This window comes from Caretta caretta, chromosome 3 (assembly GCF_965140235.1).
Source record: "Caretta caretta isolate rCarCar2 chromosome 3, rCarCar1.hap1, whole genome shotgun sequence".
Taxonomy (NCBI): domain Eukaryota; kingdom Metazoa; phylum Chordata; order Testudines; family Cheloniidae; genus Caretta; species Caretta caretta.
The window spans coordinates 90331063-90358767 of record NC_134208.1 but is presented as its reverse complement, the minus strand read 5'-3'; the positions used below and the strand labels follow the sequence as shown (position 1 = coordinate 90358767).

Here is a 27705-nt window from a genome sequence, read left to right as displayed (position 1 = left end):
CAAGGGGAGAAGAGAACCACACAGCATTACAGCAGCAGGAGATTGCAGGAAATAGATCAATTTGCATTTTGCAAACACCAGCAGGGGAAGAAATCAGCATGGAATTTCCTTTGCCAGGAGACTCCATGTTACCTTCTTCATAGTTTGAATAAACTTTACGAATAATGTTGCAGGGTAACCTTCAAAAGAATTCATATTAAAGGTACACTGGACTATAAAAGAAAGGAGCAAAGAACCCCAAGTTATGTTTCATGTAAGAAAGCAAAGGAACCAAATACACCGGACTTTGTGGGAGATCCTGACCTGAAGGGTGGTCAGCCATCTTGCTGGAAGTAGTGTTGTAAGAATCTGATCCTGAAGAGAGGCTGTAGCTTGTTTTGTTAAGTCTTAGTCTCTAGAAAGTGTTTTGCTTTTAACCATTTCTAACTCTATCCTTTGCACTTGAACTCACTTAAAATCCAAACTCCTTTGGTTAATAAACTTGTTTTACTTTTAATCCAAACCCACCCCTGGCTGTGTTTGATTTAAAGTGAATATCAACTCCAGTTAATGTGGCAGGCTGCTACGTAGTGTACCTAGAAAGGAACAAATGAATCTTAATATCTCTCTGAATGGTCCAGGAAAGGGGAAGATATTGGAAAGCATGCAGTTTGGGGAAAATTCAGGACTGGGAGTGTGTTTGTGTTACCGCTGCATGAGGTAATTGGGTGACTGAGACTAGAGAGGCGCTGTTCTGTTGTAGGCAGGCAGCTCGGGTCAGAGCTCTTAACGAAGGCTGCAGAGCAGACACTCAGGATACTATATGTTTGTCTGCTGACTGTTGGTGTCCAGGCTGTCAGCCACAGCCTCAGAGCAGTTAAGGCACCGAGGTTTATAGGTCATGTGAGGACATAAACCATCACTGGCCTGGATTGCACCCCAGAACATGACAGTCTGTAACACCTTTTCATATCTTAGAACTGGGGTGCTATGGGGTGATGTGCAAATACGTGTAAGAAGGAAAAAAATTTGCGGGTTTAAAATCTTTAATGCGCACAGAATGATGGATTTTTATGAATACTGGAGACAAAAACATATTTTCATTCTCTTTAGCGCACTTTCACCTCTTTCCAACTGGAAACCAGCTTATATGTCGTCATTAATATCCCAGGTGAACGTGGAAGACAGGTCTTTCATTTTCTCCTTAAAAACATTGTCAAACCTTTCGCTCTGTGCCACAGTCATTGTGTTCTTCCAGTCTCCAACGATCCCTGGGGCAGGAGACACAGAAGAGGCATTGGTGGTTAGATGTTCTGCTGCCACTTGGACATTTGATTATAATTTGAATATCACTTGTGCGCGTAAGAGGCTGTGAATGCTGCTAGTTGGGTGCAGTTCCCTTTCTCCTCAGTTCCTTCCTCTCTCATCTCCCCAGAACGTAGCTCTCTAGGGCTTTGGCGGAACATTTCCAGTCCTGAAGGTGTGGGTCAAATAACTTTGACTGCAGTGCAACTAATTTGACCCAGTATTTCTAGACAATGTCACTAATTTTGTTTTAGGAACCAGTGGTTTTATACATCTCAGTTATCATCTTCCTGTACTGATTTATTTCACTGCAAATTTTAGAAGAAAAGGAAGTAGTTACTATTAAGAGAAATATGAGCTTCTCTGAACATCCTTTTCAGGCAATGCTTGTACTTAAGAGTTTGCAGTGGTTCTCTCCTTTTTCCATACCACACTGCCCACTACCATCTAGTTGGGTCCCCCTCCTATTCAGCAGTATAAGAAGACCACAAACCCCAGACATCTATTCATGACTCTCCTATATAAGGGCTACAACATGAAAAATACCCCTCTCCTCTCAGCCACAAGAATTGTCCCATAGATTTTATTTCTTTGGCTAATTTCATACTCTAAATAACCCCTGGAAGCTGTAGAGACAAAATCAGTTCCGATACTCACCATGTGTGAAGTTTCCCAGAAGCACTAGACAGAAATGCTTTCAGTTTTCTCTAATGTTCACGTTTTAATTTCTCGAAGATGACCCTTCCCTTTTATAAGTGGCACAAAATGAATGTTACCCTCCACGAGAGCTTATTGAACATTTTCATTTTTAAAATATATGGTTACTTTTTTCTCACAGATCAAAAGACATTTGCACTACTTTGCTCAGCAAACATGTAAGACACTGTATTGAGCAAAGGAGTGCAGCTCTCTTTTAATCTGTGAGAAATGGTGCCTGATGCATTGTCGCACAGCAATGCACCCTCACTCAGCAGTCCTAGTGCCCCAAAGCCAATTGTTTCCTGGGGACAGAAAGTTGTGATTGGAAGTCCGAGGCAGCGAGCTTCAACACATCCTATGCCAGGATCTTCAGAATTAAATATTTATTAGATTTGGCTGCTTCTGCCTTACCTTTGCGAAGAAAGTGTCCTTTGCCTCGTTCCAGGAGATTGCCTTCCATGGAATTATAGTTTGCCCTGGGATCAGTTTTCATTTTATCAAATGTAGCATTTTCCACAACAGTGTCCAGCTCTTTTTCATTTAGCTGCTTTCCTAAGAATCTGCAGATTTTCAGCACAGTGCCTCTGAGATCCTGAAATGAACGTTATTTCAAAGTAACAGTTTCCCAAATAAGGAAAATAAAAGAACTAACTCAATAAAACGATAGAGTAAAGGGTAATGGGATACTTAAAGAAAGGGAAACTGAGCATAGGGATATAGCACTAAAGAATAAAGTTGGCTTCTTATTTGGAACCATCAGTCTTACTACACTACTTCATAAGCAAGATTTTAATTCCCTCTAAGAGGCTACAGCAGCATTAAAAACTGGCAGGCAAGTAGCAAGTTAAGCCATTGCAAATTCCTTCTTCATTAGCCAAAACATCCTCGTGGCCTAATGAAGAGAGAAAAGGCTCATTTCTGTGACTGTGATTACAACTGCTAGCACCATGTAAGACAAAGGTTGTCAGAATTTTCTGGCTATCTGTATTTTGGTCTGTCTGTGGCAACCTATTTTGGAAGCAGAAGGACCCCTGTTGTGTCCAGTTCTGGAGTCCACAACTCAAGAAGGCTGTTGATAAACTGGAGAGGGTTCAGTGAGTAGTCACAAGAATGATTAAAGCTTTAGAAAACATGCCTTCCAGTGACAGACTCAAAGAGCTCAGTGTATCAATGGCTATTAGCCAGGATGGGCAGGGACGGTGTCCCTAGCCTCTGTTTGCGAGAAGCTGGTAATGAGTGACAGGGAATGGATCACTTGATGATTACCTGTTCTGTACATTCCCTCTGCGGCACCTGGCATGGGGCACTGTCAGAAGACAGGGCGCTGGGCTAGATGGACCTGTGGTCTGACCCAGTATGGTCGTTCTTATGTACTTCTTTAATTTAACAAAGAGAAGGTTAAGAGGTAACTTGATTACAGTCTACAACTACCTACATGGGGAACAAATCTTTATTCATGGGCTCTTCAATATAGCAAAGAAAAATATAATACCTCTTAATGGGAAGGGTTTTTCCTCGCTTTGTTAATCAGCCTTGCTGGTCCTATTAACATGCTTCCTGCTGAAGTCAGCAGAGGGGATGCTGCTGCATCTCTACCTATTTAGCTAAGAGGTGCACTCAGATACTCCAGACCTTGTTTAGAAAGTGTGATTAAAATCAGTTTAAAATGGATTGAGTTCAACCAGAAAAAACCCATGTATGGACACTCAAACCTGACTTCTGCTAATCTAGGTGAAGTTGTTAAGGAGCCAAAAGCTAGCTGAGCTGGTAGAAAAGTGAAAAATACTAGTTTCTAAAAAAAATTTAAACTTTGAGGACTTCTGTACTTTTTCAAAGATTTCACATTGATATCTTAATTGAAAATATCAAACTAATTCTTAAAATATTGTATTTACTAAAAACCTAGTTTTGAATAGATCTTGCAAAAAAATATCATTTTCACAAAAAATTACAAGATCTTCAGTTTTGCACAAAAAAAAAGGGCCATTTTAACAAAACATCTTTTGTTCTAAAAGCAGTTTGAGATGTTCTAAAATGTAACAAACCCTCTCCTTTCCCTTTAGGATGCCTCATGGGATGGGTTGTGTAGCTGCCATCCTGCTATGCAGGAAAAGAAATGAAGTAAAGCAAGATTATTATCTTTTCTAAGTGTACTCTGATCCAGCAGATATTCTTCACTGGGAAGCAAATGATACCTCTTGTGACGAAGTGAATTAGGCTCCTATGTGCTATTGAATGTCAATGGGAGTTAAGTGGCTAACTTACTTTGGTTCTTCTGAACATCTCACCCTATGGTTCTGATTCTTCCACCCTTACTCACACTGAGAAGTACTTTTTCAAGTACTCACATTGAAATCAATGAGACCAATGTACCTTACTCTGTGAAATCAACGAGACTCTTCACAGGGTAAAGTACAGCTCAAAAAGGGTAAAGGTGGCAAAATATCACTGAAAAATGGAGGCATTTTATTTTCTGTTTCTTTCAGATATAAAAAGAACGAGGAGTAGTTGTGGCACCTTAGAGACTAACAAATGTATTTGGGCATAAGCTTTTGTGGGCTAAAACCCACTTCATCAGATGCATGGAATGGAAAATACAGTAGGAAGATACCCTACCCCATTGTTTCATGTTCTCTCTCTATATATATCTTCCTTCTGTATTTTCCATTGCATGCATCTCATGAAGTGGGTTTTAGCCCACAAAAGCTTATGCCCAAATACATTTGTTAGTCTCTAAGGTGCCACAACTACTCCTTGTTCTTTTTGCTGATACAGACTAACATGGCTACCACTCTGAAACCTTTCAGATCTAAAGTGATTGACTGGTCTCACCTTCTTCATCTCCTCATAGGTGAGGAAGAGAATATTGAAGTCATCCCTGTGGGTGTACCATCCTCTGACATGATCCAACCAGGAGCCAGCCAATACTTATGAAGGAGAAAAGTTATAGAAATAAACGTTAATGATCTCAAACAGAAAAACTGTTCAATTATTGACATTTTTGCATCCTAATACTCTCCCAAGCATCGCTGCAGAATCGATGGCGCAGACTTCCGTTTTTCAGCTTCTCTTCCCTCTGCTGTTGGGGGGATATTTGGGCTCAAAGAGATTATACTCCAGTTCCTGTTTTTATTCACAGCCTTATTCTGGATTATCTTTCACCTTAAACATGAGATAAAGGACAGGCCAAGTCCAGCTTCTCATCTAGGGATCTGAGGCCAAGTTTTGTCGTTTCCACAAACAGACAGACCATTACGTGATAACGAATACACATTGCACTGTTACCTCTAGGCTCCACTGGCACCACAGCATGGTACTTGCACCCAGCACAACATATTTGCCCTTTTTTGTCTGGATTATTTACCCGTAGATAATATTTTCCATTGCTTTTAATGGTTTAGTGATCACAAACCTAGAATTAAATTGATAGATTCCTAGATTAATAGATTCTCTGGCCAGAAGGGATCATTGTGGCATCTAGTCTGACTTCCTGTATAACGCGGGCCATTAAACTTCCCCCAATAACTCCTAAACATATCTTTTAGAATAACATCCAATCTTGATTTAAAAATTGTCATTGATTGAGAATCTACCATGAACCTTGGTAATTGTTACAGTGGTTAATTACTCTCACTGTTAAACATTTATGCCTTATTTCCAATTTAAATTTGTCTAGCTTCAACAGCCAGCCATTGAATTGTATTATACCTTTCTCTGCTAGATTGTTCCCCATGTAAGTACTTGCAGACTCTAATCAAGTCATCCCTTAAACTTCTCTTTGTTAAAATAAACAGATTGAGCTCTTTGAATCTTTTGCTAGAAGGCACATTTACTAATCCCTTAATCATTCTCATGGCTCTTCTCTGAGCCCTCTCCAATTTATCTGCTTCCTTCTTCAGTTGTGGGCATCAGAACTGGACATGGTATTCCAGCAGTGGTCACACCAGTACCAAATACAGGGGCAAAATAATCATGTCAATGTTGATGCCCAGGGTGAAACTAATCTCTTCCATTCCTCTCTGTCATTTGATACTACTTCCATCCACTCGATGGTGTTATGATCAACTATTGTGACCTCCCTGTGAAGGGTTCTTTTTAGGGTCTCTTGGGCACCCTCATTCCCCACCCTCATTTCCTCTTGACAGCTTCATGTGGGACTCTGTGTGTTGGCATCTGAAGTGCATACCCCATATAGTCCAGTCCTTCCTTCTAATTCTAGTGGAAATAAGCTGCTGGCCGGTGATTTCTTGGTTATATTTCTTGGTGATGACGTCTCTCCATCCAACGTCCAGAATCTTTGTAGGCACCTATTTTCAAAGACATCTGATTTTCTGTTGAACATTTTAGTAGATCTTTAGCTATCAATGCCATACGTTTGCACAAAGAGGTTAGTGAGTTGAAAATTCTCAGTTTTGCGTTGTTACCGTATATCTTTGATGTCCGTGTGTTGTGGAGTTTAGTGAATGAGGTGGATATTTTCTTAACCTTATTGTCACATTATTCTTGATGTTCCTGTTGACTAGAATGGTACTGCTCAGGCTGATGGATTGTTCCACTTTCTTGATGTTTTTGCCTTCTAATATGAAATTGCCGCTTGACATCTGAGTTTCAAGGATTCAACTGATTCTGAGCCCTGATTGACCTGCAGGTTTTGCCAGGTTGTCTTTCTTTGTTTGTAGCTTTTCCAGGGTATTGCTCAGTAGTGTCTCAGTCTAGGTCTCCTAAGCTTTTGCCATCTGGGTATCAGTTTTTCTGTTACTAACACACTTCTTCATTATCCTTTCTATGGCAATGCCAAACAAGAGCAAAAATAACATGTGGTCCACAATGAACCACTCTCTTGTCAGGTTGTTCACTCTGATAGAGCAACCTTGCATCTCTGTACATGGCCGGTATGGTGTTGATGGATTTAGAGGGAATTTCGCAGGACTGAAGAATATTCCGCAATGCACGCCATGCTGGCTGTCAAATACCTTTTGAAAGTCAATGATATCAATGATGAAGGATACCTGGAATTCACTGAATTGTGCTTGGTGTCTGACTTAGTTCCTGCAAGCACTCTGTTCCCTTCTAGAGACATACACAAGGAACCATGGAATTTGACAGATGGCAAAACAAAAAAAGAAAACAATTGCATCTGCATGAGTTGGAGATTCAGGTCATCTGTCCAAGATACAAGGGCACATCAAGCCGCAGATGACAACAGCAACCAAAACCTTTGCATTGCCAAACTGAAATTAAAACTGAGAAAGACCAATGTTAAAAGAAAGCGGCAAAGAAATCAATAATCTAAAACTGAAAACAAAAATGTGCTCTGAGAAATTCCAGCGTGAACTATGGAACAGATTTGGGGTGCTGACAGAGGCAGAGGAAGGTGAGATAGAGATTGGACCTGAAGAAAAATGCACAGTGCTCTGAGACAACGTGATTCAAGCTCCAGCAGTCAGCACACACACAGAGCAAGGACTGAATAAGCCAAGAGACCTCGCATCTCAACAAGGAAAGAAAAGCACGGAAAGGAAAACTCCTGAATGCTAAGAAAAATGAAATATTAGAAGAAGCAAAGGGAAAGTACAAGACAGCAGACAAAGCAGTGAGAAGTGTGGACATTTCAAAACAGGAAATGGGCCTATAAAAAGCCAAGATGAAAAAAGGCTTACAACTGAGGTGTAACAGAAAGACACGTGGGCAGAGCATGTCAGACAAGTCGTCAACAGCCTCAGCCCCAGATATTGATGAAACATGTGAACCTAAACTACTTGGCATTAAGACTGATGCAACAGAGATGTCAGGAATACAGGCTGCAATTAAGGAGCTGAAAAACAACAAAATGGCAGGAGATGATCAAATCACAGCAGAAAATCGAAAAGAACTGGACCCCACTACCCTAATAAAACTGACAGAACTGTTGCAAGTTCTGGGGAGAAGAGACCCCTCCTGGCAAGTGAAAACATGGAATCGTTGGCAGAGTACCTAAAAAGGGTGATCTCACTGATGGCAATAACTGGAGAGGAGTCACACTACTCTCTGTTGTAGGGAAAATCATCTGTAGTGTGATTCTAAACAGGACAAAAGAGGCAGTGGATTCAAAGCTTGGGGCAGAAGAGGCTGGATTCAGGCCCAAAAGCTCCTATGCAGATCAGATAGTCACACTAATTCCCATAATAGAATAATGTGTAGAATATATTTTACTATGTACTGAAATTTTCAGTGTGCCATAAGCTGCCTTAGTGAAAATGTTGCATTGTCAGAGATATTAAGAGAGACGCCAGGAGCTAGATAGGTTGCAGCTGAGTCTTTTGGCTCTTTGGAAGGTAGAAATAGTGGTTTGGGATTGCGGAATAGGCATAATAATTGTGGAAAACTACTAAACCAGAAAATTAATTGTGGAAAACTACTTCTGTGTGTTCTCTGTATAGCGCTCATCCTCATCTCCTCCCGTGTGTTATCTGAGCGCCTAAGTGGAGTTGAAATGTGTTGAAATGTTCATAGGTTTCAGAGTGACCATCCAGTTGAGATACATGAGGCTACTTGTACTTTATTGGTGCAATGCATGTGCCTATGCAGCCCCCCTGGACTACCTTTGCTCAAAATCTCTATTGTGAGCTGTGAATGATACTGCATTTATTGCAACCTTAGACCCCAGGTTGTGAGGTGTGGGCCAGGATTTTGACCAGCTCCACCGTCTAAGTAATTTACCCACTCAGATAGAAGAAAAGGAGTACTTGTGGCACCTTAGAGACTAACAAATTTGTCTGAGCATAAGTGAGCTGTAGCTCACGAAAGCTTATGCTCAAATAAATTTGTTAGTCTCTAAGGTGCCACAAGTCCTCCTTTTCTTTTTGTGGATACAGACTAACACGGCTGATACTCTGAAACCACTCACATAGGTTACTCAGACTGTGGTCAGTGAGCACGGTTTGGCCTTTGAGCAGTAAATGAAACCTTACCTTTCCCAGCTAAAAACCTCTCCAGAAAAATATTAAAATCTGGTATTGTCTCAAGTAGGACTGAAAGGCTGGAAAAATGAAAATAGGAAACCACAACGTCCTTAGGGTTTCTGGCTACATAAATAACCTGCAAGGTAAAAAGAGTGACAGTCTCAGGTAGATTAAAGGGACACAATTAACCTACAAATCGGTGGTTTTATAAAATTGCTATTGCTGCAAGTAACATTAAAATCATTATATCTGAAAAGGGCTAGAATAAGTACTTCAGTAAGTATTTTATCCTGATTTAAATGAATGGGATTCTTTTTGTGTCTTTGCCAGCATTTCCTGTACAATCAGTGGCGTTATTGCGCTTCCTTAATTGCAAAGACCATCATACACATGCATAACTGTCTACATATGAGAATACCATTGACCTCAATGGGATTACTCACTGTTGTAAGGTTAAGCACATGAGTAAGTGTACTTAGAATCAGGTCTTCAAGTCATGTCCAGTTATTTATATGGGTCTTTCACACAGCAAGAGGGGAGCAAAACCATTTAAAAATCATGGGAAATGTGACAATAAGCAGCACAAAAATTAACAGGGAGTGCAGTTGCAGTGTACTATCTGAAAAGAATGTAAACTTGAATAAATTCATTTGATTTTGAGTTCCTTTTTAATACAAACACTATTAAGTCAGCAACCGATATCTATTTGTGTGTGTTGTGTTGGTATATTGGTAAAGTATTTCAGAGAAAAACATATCCTCTGACTAGAATCCTAGTAAGCATGAATTTACTGCTCTTTTAAAAAAAATTGCAGCTGGAGATATTTTTAGAGAATTGTAATGGATACAATGTTTAAAAAGTAATGCTAAAATGCACTGCTGAACAGCACAACCAATTTCTTCAACAACTTGGAGCTGAGAATTTCTGGAAAACCACACAGACAGCTGAGCCATATGGTGGTGCACAGTAAGAACAGACAGCCAGAAGCCATGAAGAGAAAAACTCCCTGCACCATCAATGTGGTCTTAAAATTGTGAAAACCTTCATGAGCCGTGTAAAATATACATAAGCAATACAAGATTTCCCAAAGTCTGTAGTTCAAATTGTGCTCTGTGCAGCTTAGGAGATGCTGTTGTTCCATTTACTTTTACCGTCCCTGTAACTTTAAGGAGTCTTTCTGCATGGGAAACGGGGCTGAGCTATAAAGCCAATCAGGAGGAAGGTTCCTATGGATTGAGAGGTTGCAGTGACGGAGCTCATGCAGTGCAAGCTCTGCACCATGCATCTGCTCATCTTATTATAGGTGTTACTGCAACAGAGAGAAGGAAGCTGGAAGGGTGACTGTGAAGGGAGTCTCATGGGGAAGTGGGTGCACGGCACATGCCACCTTTCATGGGAGATCCAGGTAGCAGTGTAAGAGATTGGCATCACTCCCACAAGGCAGTTCTCACACTTTCTCTACAATTACATTGATAACATAAGAGCTTACAGTTACATAGCTACATACATCACAACAAAACCACTGTAATTTACAATATAACATGCAGACTGTAATGATCCTAACCCATCAATAATGCCCCTTTTAGGGTGAGCTGTCATGATGAGGAAGAAGCAGCTCCGTTTCTTGGCCCAGAGGTCAAGCACAGCAGTCCCATGAAAAATGGGATCTCCACTGAAACTGGACACTGAAGTCCTGAGGTCTTGATTGAACTTGTTTTCCCCCCTTTGGCTGGGTCTAAGGACATGGAATGGGGCTTTGGAGGAAGTGAGCCCCATCTCCATCCAGGGGAGATTTGCTTTTGGAAGGGCGATTGTGAGGAGGGCAGACAGTCTGGCCCAGAGGATTTAGACTGATTTATTGGTGAAAGCTACAAGTTTTCCTCGATAATGTTAATTAAATTATAAAAACAGCAACACCTACTTTTGCTCTCCTGTTCCTCAGATCTCTTGGAACTAAATAGTAAGGCAGGTGAGTAGTAAAGAGACGAGGTGATGGACGATGGACATAATCAATATTATGTATGTTATACTCCAGCCATGGGACTCTGTCTACTGTTTGCACATTTTCTGTTCCATCTCGATGGCCTTCATGATGAATCAAGCTCAAAATATTCTGAGTCCACACAGTCCCTGGGAAAGAAAATAGCCTTCTTTGAAACAGCTTTGATGCTAATTTGATTTGTAATGTCACGTAATAATCTGCCATAATCACAATCTCGTCAAAACTGTGTCTCATTCTACTTTATAAATGAAGTACAAAAATGTGTCTTCAAGGGAATCCATTAATGCAGCAGGGGTGGGAATCCAAACAGCATTATATTTTTGTACATTTTAGTATAAAAAATCCTGTATCTATCTATGTGCTGGTCAATAACTAAATCTTCAAATATTTTTACCTAGGCTATTCAGGTTCCCCATGGAAACGGTGATTACGACACACAGTTTTTCTCCCTCTGATGTAGCCTCAGTGCTGCGGCATGACTGTCCATTCCAGTAATAACCAGTGGATTCACTGGCCCTATCCAAAGCACCCTGTATACTGTTGTTCTGAGAGTTTATACGTACCCCTATTCCACTCCCGCAGTGGAAGAGCACCGGTGCTACTTCAGGGCTCATGCAGAAGGCTCACACGGTCTGTCCTGTCTGAGCATGTTACATGACCTGTCAGCAATACAGGGAATTCTCTACTAAGAAGGGCCAAGGGTACTTTAGTGACCAGAACTGGACATGCCAAAAGCTGTGTTACAATGTTTAGTATCCAATGGGGTATAGAGTCCTTCTCTCTAAGCTCCTCACAGAGGAGTTGGTTCTGCTATATTATAACTCTTCAGCTGCAAGTAATTCTCAAACCTCATAGGCAGGAAGAGGTGCTATTCTTGTTTGAAGAAAATATATCACTGCGAAGTCTGAGAACAAAAATGCTGATCACCTGAGTACAGGTAGTTGGTAGTTCAGCTTGAATACTCTGTGACAGGCCTGGGATCAATCTGGGGCGGCGGGGGTGTTTAGAAGATGGTTGTCTCAGGGGAGTCTGAGGTTTTGTATTTGTGTCTAAATTCATTAGTCTGAGCACTCACACCACCTTCCCTTTCCATGAACTTATTGTTTCCAGAATATTGCTGACATAAGTGTTTACAAAAGGAGATAAAAATAGTGGTCGACTACAGAAAGAAATAGGTGCAGTTTATTATAATACATATTTGGGCATAGCTTTGGGCAATATTTGCCCAGTTCAAATGTACTTTGCAGATTACCTCTAAAGCTTTAACCTGCTGCCATTGCTTAAACATAGGGATGAAACTGAGATAATGTCTCCAATAAACTATTGGCAGTTAATAGATTTTAAACTGCTACCACCAAAAATAGGTCATAATGATGGTCAATAAGCTTGTTGGAAGGGGGCGAGGAGGGTCAATAAAGGTTTCAGACAAAAATCAGATATGATTTTCCTAAAGGGAATCAAGCAATCAGTCTTACCTGATTTTGGATAAGTAACTACAAATACATCACTGTCTCTGATTTCAAAATCCTCCAGTGAATCTATGTATTCAGGTGTAACAAAGTGTGATTGGAAATAAATTCCTTTATGTTGGAACAAAAATTCTTCTGATGGCTCCATTGTTAACTCCGTTTCACTCATATGTCAAGAATCTGCAGGTTAGAAAATTTAATTTTATATCCTTTTTATTTTGGTGTCATCTATCCTTCAGGACAAAACTTTCAGGACAACATAAACAAAACAGATCCCTTTTTGATAACAAAATGTATATTAAGAAAAACAGCAAAGTGAATGACAGCATAGAAATGGCACTTTTAGGGACTGGCATGAGAACAGAATATCTTTGGCAGGTAAAAGTGCTGTGTAATACGTTGTATTTGGGTTCTTTACTTGTATAAAGTGTCTGGTTAGGCACCAGTATTGCTTCACGAATTATCTAACGTCACAGAATCCATGTCAATGGGCACTTAAAGTCAGAGCTACTCAAGGAGCTCACCACGTAGTCCAGTGCTTTCTATGAGCGACGACTTAGTCCTTGTGCACAACCAGAGGAACGAGGCTGCAGTTCAGTTAAGTTTGTGTCTGGAATTTTGTTCACACCATCTTATTATTTCTGATTCTCTCTCTCATATTTCTCATATGTTTCTCCCCGTCCCTTCTTGTCTAGTAACATAAGTTCAGCAAAATTGGAGGGAAGGAGAGGAAATTTCTTTCCGCTCAAGAGTTTTCTTTGATAATTTTATTTTTGGCTCCTATATTTTATAAGATCCCAAACCTGTCAGTCAGTGACATCATGCCACATACGTGCCAGTGGAGCACATTGGCTACGTCCTTCCAACAGAGAGCAGAGAGACAAAGAAATTGGAGTAAAATGACCTTCTAGAGGATTTCACCTCATATGTCTCTTACAGTATTTGAGTTGGAACAGAAATCTCCATGTAGTTTATCAGAATAAGTGAATTGATACCCAGGTCTCTCTCTTTCAGGCTTTCCAATAAAAGATGTCTTTTTTGTGGTATACAACTAACAAAGAGGTGTGTGTGGTGTGGGGAAAAAACCCTTGTTAGTGTCATTAGACAGCATACAAGGCTCAATAAGAGTAATTGCACAAGCGAAGTCAGTGATATGACTTAGGCCTGGCCTACACGACAGAGTTAGGCTCCATGTAAGGCGGCTTATGCAGTGGCCTGACATCCTGAGTTCCCGGGGGGTGCTCGACCCCCACTCCACCCTTTCTCCCAAACCCTCGCCCGGCCTCTTCCTCCACCCCTGTACCACCTCTACTGCTCCCCCAGTGCCTGCTGCACGCCACTGAACAGCTGATCCACAGCAAGCGGGAGGGTTGGGGGGATGGGGAGGAGCTGATCGGAGGCTGCCGGTGGGTGCTGAGCACCTGCTATATTTTTTTCCATGGATACTCCAGGCCCGGAGCACCCACGGAATTGGCGCCTATGAGCGTATGGCAAACTAATTCTGTCAGTGTACAGACGACAGCCTTGCTCCCACCAGCGTAAGTGCCCTACTACACTGACCTCATAACTTCACCTCCAGGAGAGGCGTAGGCCTTATGTTGGTGTCGTTAGGGCGATGCAGAGTCTGTGAAGCACTGTGTTCCTTACATCCGCTGTTGGCTGTCATTCTTGTCAATCTGACAGCTTTGACAAGAAAGGCTGGTAGGCTCCTTGCTGTAAATCCAACGCCCAGCTCACAACTTAGGCTGTCACCCCATGGCAGGTGTGGGGCTTCATCAGGAGCCCAGCTGTCGCCTGGGCTCCCTGCTCTGAACCAGACTGCTGCCCGGGTTCCCTGCTCCCCACACTGAGCCAGGCTGCCACCCAGGCTCCTAACTCCCTGCTCATGGCCAGGCTGCCACCCAGGCTCCTGACTCCACACTGGGAGCCCAGCTGCTGGTTGGGCCCTCGGTGCTCTGCTCCCTGGGCTCCTGGCTCCCTGTTCCCCAGATGGCAGCCAGCGTGGAGCAAGGAGTCTAGGCAGCAGCTGGGCTTGGAGCAGGGAGCTGGGAGCCCGGGAAGCAGCTGGCCTGGGAATGGGGATCCGGGAACGTTGGCGGCAGACGGGTTCCCAGCAGGGAGCTCCCTCTGGAGGTGAGAATCCGATGCTCTCAGACCTCCACACTCCCCCTCTTAACTTAGAGCAAGTTCTCCTCGTAAGGACGTGCCCCACAGACAGAAGGAGGGTAGTGGGGACATATAAAAAGTGCAGCAATTACTGCAGTGGTGGTATATCGACGTAAGTTTGCCGCGTGGTCATGCCCTTAGTTGTGACCAAGCAGGAGGTGCAGTCACTGGCCAGGAGACGACAGTCCTGCTCACAGTCTCTCTCTTCCAGCTGTTTCAACTTGAAGGAGCAACAAGTTGAACAACACTGGGAGTTTTATACATTTGCTGTTGGATGGGGTGACCTGGTTCTTCTTCTTGGCAAAGCTGATGCAGCCCAATCCGAAAGTGACCTGCACTCAGGGGTGAAAGTAACTTAAGGGACTTTCTGGTACACAGGGCTGGGGTCCTGAGCAGGGGAGGGGAGCCTCAACCAGAGGGGATGGGGTCTCACATGGAAGGGGCGTGGCCTATAAATTCCCATTCCCTTTAAATCGCCACTGCTACCCTAGGGCTCCAGCAGCAGGGCTCCAGTGGTGATTTAAAGGCCCCAGGCTTCTGGCTGCTGCCGCTATCCCGGGCTCTGACAGCCGGGCTCTGGCAGTGACTTAAAGGGCCAGGGGCTCTGGCCACTGCCGGGAGCCCAGGACCCTTATAAATTACTGATCTGGGGAAGCTGCCCCCTGCCCAGGGCTGGATTACCCAATTGTCAGACTAAGCAGGTGCTTAGGGCACTAGCAAAGCGGGGGGCACCAAAAATAAGAGATTTTATTTTTGGAAAAAATTTGATGTTTGATATTTCAGAAAACGCATCAAAGTATTCATCATGGGAAAAATCAGAACTTTGTTAGACTTCCTTACACTCCACTCCACACTCTTCCCCCGTTTTTCTGTTCTCTTTTTATTACTTATCCCCACCTAAACCAGGGAGGCATCCTCCTAACATAGATCAAAATAATGCGAGGAAATCAGATTCTGTCATGTATTGTAATAAATTTATGGTTTATTATTGATATATTCTTCTGAGTTATACGTACTTGATTCGCTTTTTTCTTTCTTATATATATATATTATATATATATACATAAAAATAGTGTACGTTGTGTAATTTCTTTTTTTTTTAAGTTCAGATAACTGAGATAAGGGGCAGGATGAAATGTAACCAGCCGAGTGGAGCACAGAAACATAATCTAGTGGAAGAAAAAAACAAAAACTAGTGAAATTTTCCAAAATCTTCCAAAGCTGACATCATTTTTCAAAGCGAATCCATCAGAAGCAACATCTTCTCTCAATAGCACAGACATCGTTCCAAAACCTGTAGGTGTTTCAGAGACTGACCCTTCCTCTATTGGTGAAACAAACACCATTCCAGAACATGTGGATGTGTCAAAGACTGTAACTGATCATCCTACTTCTGGTGGTAAAACGGACATTGTTCTAGAAGGGGTGGATGTGTCAGAGACTGAACTGCTCGTGCTGTAAATAATAGGAGAAAAGATCCTGATATGTGGGTTGATTTCAGTACCGATGATGTAGCTTACTGGGTAGATCGTGGACCAAATGACTGGCAACACCACACTGGGCCATTTGAGAAATCACATGGGAGTTTTACCTATGACAAACAAACAAGATATTGTCCACAAAAAATATTTTTCAGCATGAAAGCAAATGGTGAGAAATACACTTGAGAATGGCTAATGTATTCACCATCAACAGGGTCTGTGTACTGTTTTGTTTGCAAACTTTTTGCACATAAAACTTCAACATCCCAGTTTGCTGCAGATGGATTTAGTGACTGGTGGAATACTGTTTTAATTGAACAACATGAAAATAGCACTACTCACAGAGATTCAATGTTGACATATTTAAATCGAAGACAGGGCTTTGGATTGACACAAAAATTTGAAGAACAAATTAAAGGGGAGCATGAATACTGGCAACATGTCTTGCAGTGTGTTATAGCTGTTATTCAAACATTAGCTGAATGTGGTCTGCCTTTCCGGGGATCAAATGACACATTTGGTCATTGCAGAATGGAAATTTCTTGGGATTGTTGGAGCTTGTGGCTCAGTTTGACCCATTTTTGGCAGGCCATATTTCAAAATATGGGAAGGCTGGCAAAGGTAACCCATCATACTTATCCAAGACAATATGTGATGAACTCATTGGTCTCATGAGTGATTAAGTTCGTTGAGCTATTGTGGATGAAATAAATACTGCTGGGTACTTTGGTTTATCTGTCGACTCTAAGCCTGATCTTTCAGATATTGATGAATTGAGTATTGTACAAAGATATGTGTCTCCCACAGATGGAAAACCAGCTGAACGATTTATAACATTCCTCAATTTGAAAAGCCACACTGGTGAAGAAATGGCAAATCAAGTACTGCATTATCTGTGCCAAGTTTGCAAAATAGATTTCTCAAAGTGCAGAGGTCAATCTTATGACAACACGGCCAACACGTCAGGGCGTTATCAAGGAATGCAGAAGAAGCTTTTAGAACAGAACAAATATGCCATATTCATACCAGCTGCTGCACACTCTCTCAATCTTGTTGGCCGCAGTGCTGTTGATTCTTGTCCGGTGGCAGTAAGTTTTTTCTCAACAGTCCAGTTACTTTATACATTTTTCTCCGCCTCAACACACCAATGGGCAGTCCTTAAAACATATCTGGGCAATGATTGTGTGTTGAAATCTCTTTCTAATACTCGCTGGGAGGCACATGCAGTGGCAACAAGTGCAATTCTGGAGTCCTACTCAAAGATTGTGAATGCGTTAGAAAGTCTAGCTGAAGACCAATCACAGAAGGGAGAAACTATACGAGAGGCAGAAAACATTGCAAGCAAGATGCAAGAACTAGAGTTTGTGTTCATGTTGACCATGTGGAATGAAATTTTACAACACTTTGACCACACAAGTCAAGCTCTCCAAGAAAAAGAATTGGATTTGAAAACATGTGCAGACCTCTGTCAATCATCAGCAGACCACTTTGAGGAATGATTTTGAAAGATTTGAAGACATATCAAAAGGTATCTTGCCTGATATTAATTACAAAGAAGCCCAGTCCTGCAAGGGAATCAGGAAAAAAACAAGCAAATGATAGCAGTGCAACAGAAACAGCATTGAATCCTAGAGACAAATTTCATGTATCTACTTACTACGCTATAATTGATACACTTGAAGCTCATATGAAGAGGTGAGGTGAAGTGTTCAAAGAAGTATCAAGTAGATTTTCTTTTCTAAACGAAATAGACTTATCTGACGAACAATATTCACAAGGTTCCCAACAGCTAGTTGACTCAGACCCTGTTGACTTGAACATGAATCTCTGTGGAGAAGTACAGCAGTTCCACTGTTATATGCGTGCAAAGTTTAATGAAACAGGAAAAATGAAATTCAGTCACATTGATCTTCATGACACAATACTGAAAGATGGAATACAATGTGTATTTCCAAATGTAGAGATCGCACTACGTATTTTTCTAACATTGATGATTACTAACTGCTCCGCAGACCGCTCTTTTTCTCAGCTGAAAAGAATAAAAACCCCTCAGAGAACAACAATGTGTCAGGACAGACTTGATTCACTTTCCCTATTGTGTACGGAAACAGAGATGGTTCGTTGAGTCAGCTTCGATGAACTTATCCAGAATTTTGTGATCAGATTTTGCAATCAGAAAATCTATAAAGAAGCTGTTTTAATTTCAGCATACATGTAAATTTTGTGTCATTTTGAAAAATAAAATTTTATTTTACGGTATAGTATTGTTTTTATTTTGAATTACATATTGGGGAGCACCATAATCTTTTCAGTGCTTAGGGCCTTTAAAGGTCTTAATCCGGCCCACCGGTAAGGTCAACTGTGTACTGGCTCTTGCCGGTACGCTGTACTGGACCGTACCGGCTTACTTTCACCTCTGCCTGTACTTCTGGCAAAGAGTCCAACCAGGAGATGAGTCGTGTCCCTTCTCATCATCCAATGAGAAAACAAGACATCTACTGTATGACTTTTGTGACATTATTATATGAACTGGGACCATATAGATGAATCTTGCTACCAAGGACCTGTAATGGCACCAAAAAGGTATAAAGGGGGGGTCAAGTAAAGTGTCTAAAACAAGGTTATGGTTTGCTGGTTATGATTATGCCATCGGTATGCATGTCTCATTTCTGTATTTAAAGTCATAATTATTGGCTCTATACCATCTGTATCTCAAACTTGTGCTATGCTTCTTGCCTCTGGAGGGACTTTGCTACAACCTGAAACTCTGAACAAAGGACTGATTGACCCATCCCAGCTGTGGATGTACTCCAGAGACTTGATTTGAACCTGCAGTTTATTCCACCACTGCTGCAAGCCTGAACCAAGAACTTTGCCATTACTGTATGTAATACTTTCCATTTAACCAATTCTAGCTGTCCTCTCATTTCTATCGTTTTCCTTTTATGAATAAACCTTTAGATTTTAGATTCTAAAGGACTGGCAACAGCGTAATTTATATATTGCAACTTGTATATTGACCTGGGTCTGGGGCTTGGTCCTTTGGGATTGAGAGAACCTTTTTCTTTGACTGGAGTATTGGTTTTCCTAACCATTTGTCCCCATAACGAGTGGCCCTGGTGGTGATACTGGGAAACTGGAGTGTCTAAGGGAATTGTTTGTGTGACTTATGGTTAGCCAGTGGGGTAAAACAAAGTCGTCTCTGTTTGGCTGGTTTGATTTTCCTTGGTGTGCAAAGGAACCCCAGCTTGGGCTGTAACTGCCCTGCTTTAAGCAGTTTGTCCTTAATTGACACTCTCAGTTGGGTCCCACCAAAGCCAGCATCGTTACAACTTTGTGATGGTGTGTGTACCCCACACCAGCCCTGATAGAGTTGATGAGGGCCTGAGAAGTACATAGATGAGACTTTCCGGGATACAGAAGAATGGTCCCACCCCTGGTCTGACAGCTTCTGTGCTGTTGAGGAGGATGAAACTCTCAGGGAAGGAGAGCCCTCCCTCACACCTCAACCCCCACTGCTGTGCCCCCTCCTGCACCCAAACTCCCTCCCTCTTCGTGAACCAGAATGTTTGACTTTCCAGCCCCCCCCGACTTCTTCAACACTCCAGATAACAAAGCTGTTACTGTATCTCTTTAAACTCAGCCCAAAGCTGTCAAGCTGAGAAAGCAAAAGGTGAGCAGCAAGAAGATCTGGGGCGGGACCAGCTTCATCTACTCGTGCAAGAACCAGTCTTGGGGAGTTTATCATTTTGCTTCCTAAGTGCACACTAGGGGCAGAGCCATACCAATGCGCAGTGCCCAGAGAATCCTTTCTCTTGGGGACCCCATAAAATGTTCAATTTAATACTATGTTTTTGGTTTTGCCCAATGAATCTGCTAATCTCCATGTTTCATAATGGAGGTTTTAAATCATATTGAGGAATAATATTTTTTTACAGGTAGATGTGTCTGTGGAAGAGCACCATGTGATAAAATAGTTGGGTCCTAAGATAACACAAACCTCATTCTGCGACATAAATTAGAAATGCTCTCAAATAATGAGATGCTCTCACCCAGCAGGGTTGCAGTCACCTTGAAGATTCTCCCCGTTCCTGCTTTCTGAATGCAATCAGCCCCCCTGCTAATTTTATTACGTACATTCTTTTTTTCAATTTAAAAAAAAATTCAACTTCCTTTTACCCTTCAGGCTACACTACAAACTCTACAGAAGTTTTCAGCTTGATGGACACTGCAAAAGGGCTAGTCTAGGATGGCCACTCATATGCAAGAGTACAGGAGTTATAACCTTTCTACAAATCTCATATTCCAGCACTGATGTGTTGAATGGCATCAGGCCAGCCAGGTGCAACAGTTGTACGCCTACACAAACCCATTTCTCCCTTAACTTTTCCATCCATCTCTGCTGACACAGCAGGAACTATCTATTGCCAGTTGAAAGCTCCATCTTCATGCTGATACTGTAAAACAAACGATGGCTTAGATTACATTTACTTTCACCAGTCAACTCTTTAACACACACTGGTGTTGTGACTTCTTTGTTGGATAACCACACCAAAAAAAACATTTGAGGATCAGATTCCCATGCCACTCAGCTTATTGCCAAAGAACAGGGTTGGAAAATATTTCCACTGCATACAGTTCACTGCTGATGCTCATAAGATATTTAATTCATTCACAGATTTACTGATGGAGATGTTTTAGTAATATATAATAAAATAATATTTACCTTCTCTGCTCTATTTCTGCTGCTCCAAGACACAAGCCCACACTCCTGCCTTCCACTTGAATAAACAAGACTGATACTCACTCCTAAAAACAGAAGAATACTTTCTTTACAGCTGGTGTGCAATCTGATTGGAATCTTATGGGGGTGGGTTTTTTTCCCCTTGATGTAAGCAGCGTCAGAATGAGCTCTACCCTGACATCTGATGGTGAGCTGCGGAAAAGGACTTCAGGGGCTGATCTCCTTTGCATGGGTCACACCCACCCTGCCTAGCATGATGGGACTGCTTGCCCAAATGGTGCCTTTGTCTGCTGTGGGATCCTCTGTCTCTTTGTTATTGGGGCAGGAGTAATAAAGTGTTGTTATCCTGGTTCTGTGAATCAAGGACAGTAGAACTGTACTTGGCATTTTATGATGGAGGGACTCGCCCTTAGACGCAAGGGTAAGCCCAATACAGTAGGAAACTAAATGCAGGTAAATCTCACCCTCAGAGATGTTCCAATAAGCTTCTTTCACAGACTAGACTCCTGTCTACTCTGGGTCCAGCAATCGCTCACACCCCCATAGTTACTGTCCTTTTTTCCAGTTTCTTTCAGGCATCTCTTCAGGGTGGAGCCAGCTGAAGACAAAATGGAGGGATTTCCAGGGCCTTTTATATTCTCTCTCTTGTGGGCTGAAATCCCTTTGTTCTCCTTGCTGCAAAATCACAGCAACAGGATGGTCTGCAGCCACCTGGCAAGTCACATGTCTATGAACGATTCAGCTTTTTGCAGTCCGACGCCATTGTTTACATGTTAGTTTGAATGGGTCCAGGAAAGCTCAGGTGTGGACTGGCATCTCCCAAAGTCCATTGTCAGTGAAGTGTTTCTTGATTGGGCACTTACTGAGAATAGTTCTTTCTCAAGAAGCTGACCAAATGCTTCACTGAGGCTACTTAGAATCAAACAAATACATAGCCAATATTCATAACTTCAGATACAAAAATGGCAATTTTCATTTAAAAATTTCAGTACAGCATCAGTGACAACTTCTTCTACAGCATCAAAATCAACATTATAGTGCTTCGAAGCTTTCACTTTCTCACTCATTTCTGACAGGAGATAGTTTGAGAAATTTTAAGCCAAAAGGAATTTGCAAATGCTGGGAAAGGGGTAACAAATAGAATGGAATATTTCATGCAACCTTCTCTGTGGTATTGCTACTGTGATTCCATGGATTTCCTTTTTTTTATTTCAGAATTTATTGGCCATCAATGTTACCAACTGACCTCTTCTTCCCATGTCATGGGACAGGGCATAAAGGAAGGTCTGAGCAGTTCTCTGTCTACTCTTCTCGAGTTTGGATACCTTAGTTAAGTCCCTTAACTTCTTTCACACAGAATAATCCTTATTTCTTTCTTTATATATATATTTTATTGCCAAGAAACCATAGGGACTTAATTTTCAGCAGTCACCAGGGGCCTGATTTTCACACTCTGGGTGATGACAAGGACAAGCAGTTATTGTTCAAATTGTCGTATCCGTGTCAACAGTGCTAACATGTTTTTTCCTCAGTTCTGGAATTCCATTCCCACGGACTCTTTCCCAGTCTTGGATTGAGCTTGATGTGGTGAGATGCTTTCAAATGATTCCTACACGGCATATGACTCGTGGGCGTGTGGGTGCTGGCAGGGAGCTGATCTTACCACATAATGGAAAGGAGAGAATAAATCAAAGGTGCAGTGCTAGCAGGCTGCTGGTGGACTAAAGGCATCTACAAGGATATGGGTGCAGCAGAGTCAGCCTAGTTATTCACTTCATTTCCACAGCTTGCAGGTCGGAAAAGGGGGTGCATAGCAAAGGGGAGTGAGGAGCAAAGCCAGGCTAATAACTGATGTTTGCTTCCGCAGGCTGCGTTTGCTTTGGACAACATTAGAGTCGTGTGCGTGCACGAAAGGTGCACACATACTTTTCAAAAAGGCCATGGGAAAAGCCATGTTATATTTCGAAAGGCTGGCAACCCCAGAGCTGGTTTGGCAGTGGAAGAGAACCAGAGGCTACCTTGGATATAATGAGGAAATGGCACTGCCAAATAATCTCAGGGCTCAACTGGAGCATGACCTTTGGCTCAAATTCTCTTTTGTAACACTTGAAAGTGTTCAGGGCAAGATAAATCAACTACTGCAGTAGCATCAACTGGGGGATTAAGAATTTACAGTGTTTTAAATTATCTTCCTGTCTTGTAATGTCTGTGTAGCATTGTAGGCCAGGCTTGACATGAGTCATTGGAGATGGATGAGGCCTTATTTCTTGGATGACAGGAATAGGGAGGAAAATGAATCAGCAGGCTGGAAACAATGTCTGTAGCAGCTAAGATAAAGAGGGACACCCATTTCCAATGGACAAAATAACAATACACTGGGATATCTAATGTTAACTGTTTCTGTGTCCAGCTAAAGATGCTGCAGTGTTCCCACTTCTACAGTTTAAGTGATAACAGATCAAAACTGTTGAAAATACAGCAGCTGTCTGCCCACCAACACGCAAGTGCACCACACGTGTATCTGAGACGGTTTGAGTCATACAAGAGTGAGGCCGACCATGCAACGTTATCAATCTTATCTACATGTGTTATCTCTCTAGATCCTATACTGGCTGTTGAAGGGGGAAGGGGCTTTGCAGAATTGCCTTGTATTTGGGGTTTCAGTGAGCTTGTCTTGGGGACGGAGGTGCCATTTTTTTTGCATTTCAAAGGTGCTAATCCTAGGTAGAGGGAAGGAGAATGGTGGACCCTGGTAGCAGGGGAGGGGAGAATGGGGGACAGGGAGCCCCAGCCCCCTGGCCTGGAGAGGAGAGAAGAATGAGGGTTTGCAGTGGTCCAGAAATAGAGGGGGATATGAGGGTGGCTTATGGAAAGGAATGGAGGAATGCAAGGACCCACTGGTGTGTGCAATGCGCTCAGCCTAGGGAAGCAATTCAAACCACAGGGTCACACATTTCATCTCCATTTGTCCCATCCTGTATTTCCTCCAGGAACTGCTGCTTATATTTTAGAGCTCATTATTTCTTCTTTGTCGCTCTGGAAGTGGAACTGGAGGATGTACCGGTGAAGATTATTCATTGCGGGCAGAGCTTCAGAAAGAACTGACACTGAAATCAAGTGCATAGATCAGTATTTTTAAACCCATGACACCTTGAAGTCCCAGTTAAGATTCAGAGCCCCATTGTGCTAGGCACTGTACACACACATACGAGGAATCAGTCCCTATTCTTAAGTGTTTACACTCTAAAGAGGTGGGGCACAGTGTCCCAGGGACCTCTCCTCAGTGCAGGTGGTGCCTCCTCCTGGCTGCTCTGGGGATTAGCTCTTTCAGCCTAACACCCTTTCCTTGCACTTCCCCAGGCTGTCCTCTCGCTCTCTCACTCTGCAGCCCCCCTCTTGCGTCTCAGGTGCTGCCATCCCATGCCAGAAGGTATGTGCATTTTCCCCAGGACATGTGCAGTGTATATTGTAGAAGGGGTAAAAGAAATGCAAACATACCATGCTACTTAATTAAAATCCTATTAGGGCTCCAAAGGGAGCCAGCATAGGTTGTGTTTTCTTTTTCAGATTTCTGTATGTTTTGAAAGCAGGAGTTAAAAGTGAAAAGTAATCAAAACTCTGGTAAAAGTTGATTGTGTCCCTTTTAAGACAAAGTCTCTGAGCTGCTGATGGCTTTGGATCCAAAAGCAAGCCAGAAAGGGTCTGTGTTGCTGCAAATTACCGAACTAAAAAAAAAGGAGAAAACTGCCAGCACAAAGGAGCTGCCGATAAAGGACATAACTGGTCAGCAAACAAATTGTCTAAATAAAAGGCATGGTATAACAAGATACCTTTAATAGATCTCATGCTTATGTTATTGTTAATATTAAACATTGAAGTAAATGTGATGTTAATAAGTATCCCTGTAACAATGTATAGTGTGTATGATTTTTGAAAAACAAAACATAAAAATCCTTTAAAGTTATATGGTAATGATGCTTCTCAGCTATTACCTGTAAAGAAACTTAAAGCTTAACACAGCAGGAAAAACATTATAAGCTTGGTCTGCTGTATAAGAAGGTTTCAGAGTAACAGCCATGTTAGTCTGTATTCGCAAAAAGAAACGGAGTACTTGTGGCACCTTAGAGACTAACCAATTTATTTGAGCATAATCTTATGCTCAGATAAATTGGTTAGTCTCTAAGGTGCCACAAGTACTCCTTTTCTTTTTGTATAAGAAGGGAAACTGAAGTACGCCACCTCATGGATTTAATGACTAAACAGTGGGATAATTTCCCCATAACCCTTAAAAGGTAGAAGCCATTGAAACCTGGCCTGCCTATAGAATAATCACAGGAAAGTATGCAGGTAATTCCTCTGTTTTGCCTGCAATCAGCAAGGGTATTTGTAAAAGAAAGGGATACTTTAAGCAATAATCTGCCACCCGAAAAGGGGTAGAAACATGTTCTTTTTGTCTTTCAGAAAAACAGGAAAAGCTGATACCAGCTGAAGAGCAACCCAGAATACCATGAATCTACTGTCACAGTCGAAATTGTGTTTTGTGTTCTATGTTTTGTCTTGTGTTGTTTGTCTTGTTGTTAGTACTGTTGTGTATTAAATACTGCAGGGAAACATCCTCAGGTAGCAGACACCATACGAGGTTTTGGAGCAGAAATTATAAATACTGTAGACCTGGAGGTAATTAAGAATAAATTAAGCTCTCTGTCCCAGTTACAGGACAGCCTAATACAGAAAAAAAGGGAAGTGAAAAACCATACTGCTATAGCTATGGGATGTACTGAAAAGCAGATACTTGCTTTGTCCACTTTGGAACACAAAAAGTTTTGGGTAATATCAGGAAACATTTCTGATACACTTGCTAAAGCACAGAAAAAGATCACTGTTTGATACTTACCAGTACGAATGGATGCAGTATGTTTCTAGCACAGTAAGGCCAGACCTTTTAATTGGGAAAATTGTTGTTAAAATGGCACACCAACAGGCTCTGGAAGCAAAGATATGAAAAGTTAGCCCACTCCCCCTATTGCACATGGGATCCTTCTGACAACCCCGGACATTGAGCCAGTGGGCTGGGGAGGGAGGGAAGCTATTGAACTCCAGAGGTTGTACCGGAGTGGACTCCTCAAAGGTGGGTAGAGCCCTGTAGTAAAGACATTTCACTAGGATCGTGTATGTGGGATAAATTGGATAATGAGACCAAAGTACTGTATAATGGGCAATGTGTACGTGTTAATTCTTGGGAAGAAGTGTTTTGGGAGGATGAAAGTGTTAGCAACCCACCAGTAAAGGAATGTAAATGTAATATAAGTACTGTGTTTACCAATAATCACATTTACTATTTGCCACAACCAAAGAAGTCTCAGCTTCCTGTGAGCACTGATTTAGCTGAGTTCTCCATCAAACTTGGCATTGAATGGCAGAAAGTTACCAAACGCCTGTTTAAAGGTAAAGAAGTAACAGTTCCTAGAACAAACAAAAGGCAATGTGGGAAACCGAACCACTCATATTATACATGCAAACGGAGACATGTTAAGAATTGCCAATGCAGAAAGAAAAATAACACCTTACCATTGGTAGGACATAGTTTCTGGATGGTCTCCCACAACTACTGACATACTATCTGTAATGTTACACCCCCGAATTGTTTTGGTTTTGAATTGTATTTGTTTCATTGGGATGTTTGGAATGTGCTGTTGGATAAAATGAATGCATGCAAAGCTAGAGGCACAGGCCTAAATCACCTCCCACTTATTTTTTTAAAGGAGTTGGGAAAGGGTGTATTGCATCCCACCCCAAAGGCTCATGTTATAGTCTCTATATTCATAGAATCTCAGGGTTGGAACGAACCTCAGGAGTTCATTGGGTCCAACTCCCTGCTCAAATCAGGACCAATCCCCAATTTTTGCCCCAGAACACTAAATAGCTCCCTCAAGGATAGAACTCACAAGCTAGGGTTTAACAGGCTAATGCTCAAACCACTGAGCTGTCCCTACCCAAGCCACAAGGTGAACTGTTTTGATTACAAGATTTGGTAAGGTTGAATTTACAAAGCCTTTCTTGCTGAACATGAAAACTGCTGTATACCTTTGAAGGTCTCTGTAAAAGATTGTGTGTGTGAATGAGCAATGTATACATCAGGGAAAGATACGGTGTGAAGGCCATTGTTATAGCCAGATGGTCAAGGAAGAAGGAGTGAAGAGACTTAACGACATCAGAGAACCATCAAGGTGCATCCAAAATGAAGAAAGGGCAGATGGAGAACCTTGGAGGGTGCGGGGGGGCTGGCACCCTTACAGACAAGACAATTGATTAAATGGAAACTAGGACAGGATGACCCTCTCAGAGGAGTTTTGGAATGTTAACAGCAAAAGATAACACCAATTAAGAAGTAACCGGTCACAAACTGACACAGCAAAATCCATAGGCTTCAACAGAGAAAAAAGACTATACGAACAGGATGCTTGGCCATGGGACTTTGGGTTTGTCTTGCCACACTCCAGGAGCATCAGATCGTGACCGGCAGAGCCCTGCTCCCCTCTGCGACCAAGCTGGCTGGCCACTAGATTGATCCAGACTCTGGACTGGTAACTATACAAACATTAATTGGCGGGACTGTGTGCACGGTGTGTGTGTGTGATTGAAAAGAATATGCTAACTGTTGTATTCTCAATAAACGCGGCATGCTGCCTTCTCCCCTGTAAAGATCCTGGGTGCTTCTAATAAGTAAAACACCGGACAGCCTCCATGTTCACTGCACAGAGCGTGCCACTCACTCAGTGGCTGGCAGGGGACCCCAGGCCTGCCCTCCACTCTGGGTTCTAGTCCAGGGGCCTAGTTCCATCAGTGAAGGCCTGGGCAACCACAAACCTTCCTGCCACTCCCCTGGACTATCTCCTACCTTCTAGCCCACATACAGAGA

The 27705-nt window shown here is 42.2% G+C and overlaps 1 protein-coding gene across 1 annotated transcript; it reads right to left on the bottom strand.

Moving 5' to 3' along the window:
* Positions 1–1007: 1007 nt before the first annotated feature.
* Positions 1008–20853, bottom strand: LOC142071551 (amine sulfotransferase-like). Its single transcript, XM_075126655.1, has 7 exons — positions 20769–20853; positions 12402–12575; positions 10846–11054; positions 8934–9060; positions 4816–4910; positions 2395–2575; positions 1008–1250 (listed from the first exon to the last, which is right to left on the bottom strand). The coding sequence occupies exons 2-7, from the start codon at positions 12562–12564 to the stop codon at positions 1126–1128; spliced, it is 900 nt and encodes a 299-aa protein (XP_074982756.1). The 5' UTR covers positions 12565–12575; positions 20769–20853; the 3' UTR covers positions 1008–1125.
* Positions 20854–27705: the final 6852 nt, after the last annotated feature.

Excerpts from the sequence above, each read along its gene's own strand:
- LOC142071551 (XM_075126655.1), bottom strand. The coding sequence starts at position 12,564 with ATGAGTGAAACGGAGTTAACAATGGAGCCATCAGAAGAATTTTTGTTC. Across the intron at positions 9,061-10,845 it reads TGAGGAACAGGAGAGCAAAA|GTTATTTATGTAGCCAGAAA; the intron begins GTAGGTGTTGCT and ends TTTACCTTGCAG. Across the intron at positions 1,251-2,394 it reads AGGACACTTTCTTCGCAAAG|GGATCGTTGGAGACTGGAAG; the intron begins GTAAGGCAGAAG and ends CTCCTGCCCCAG.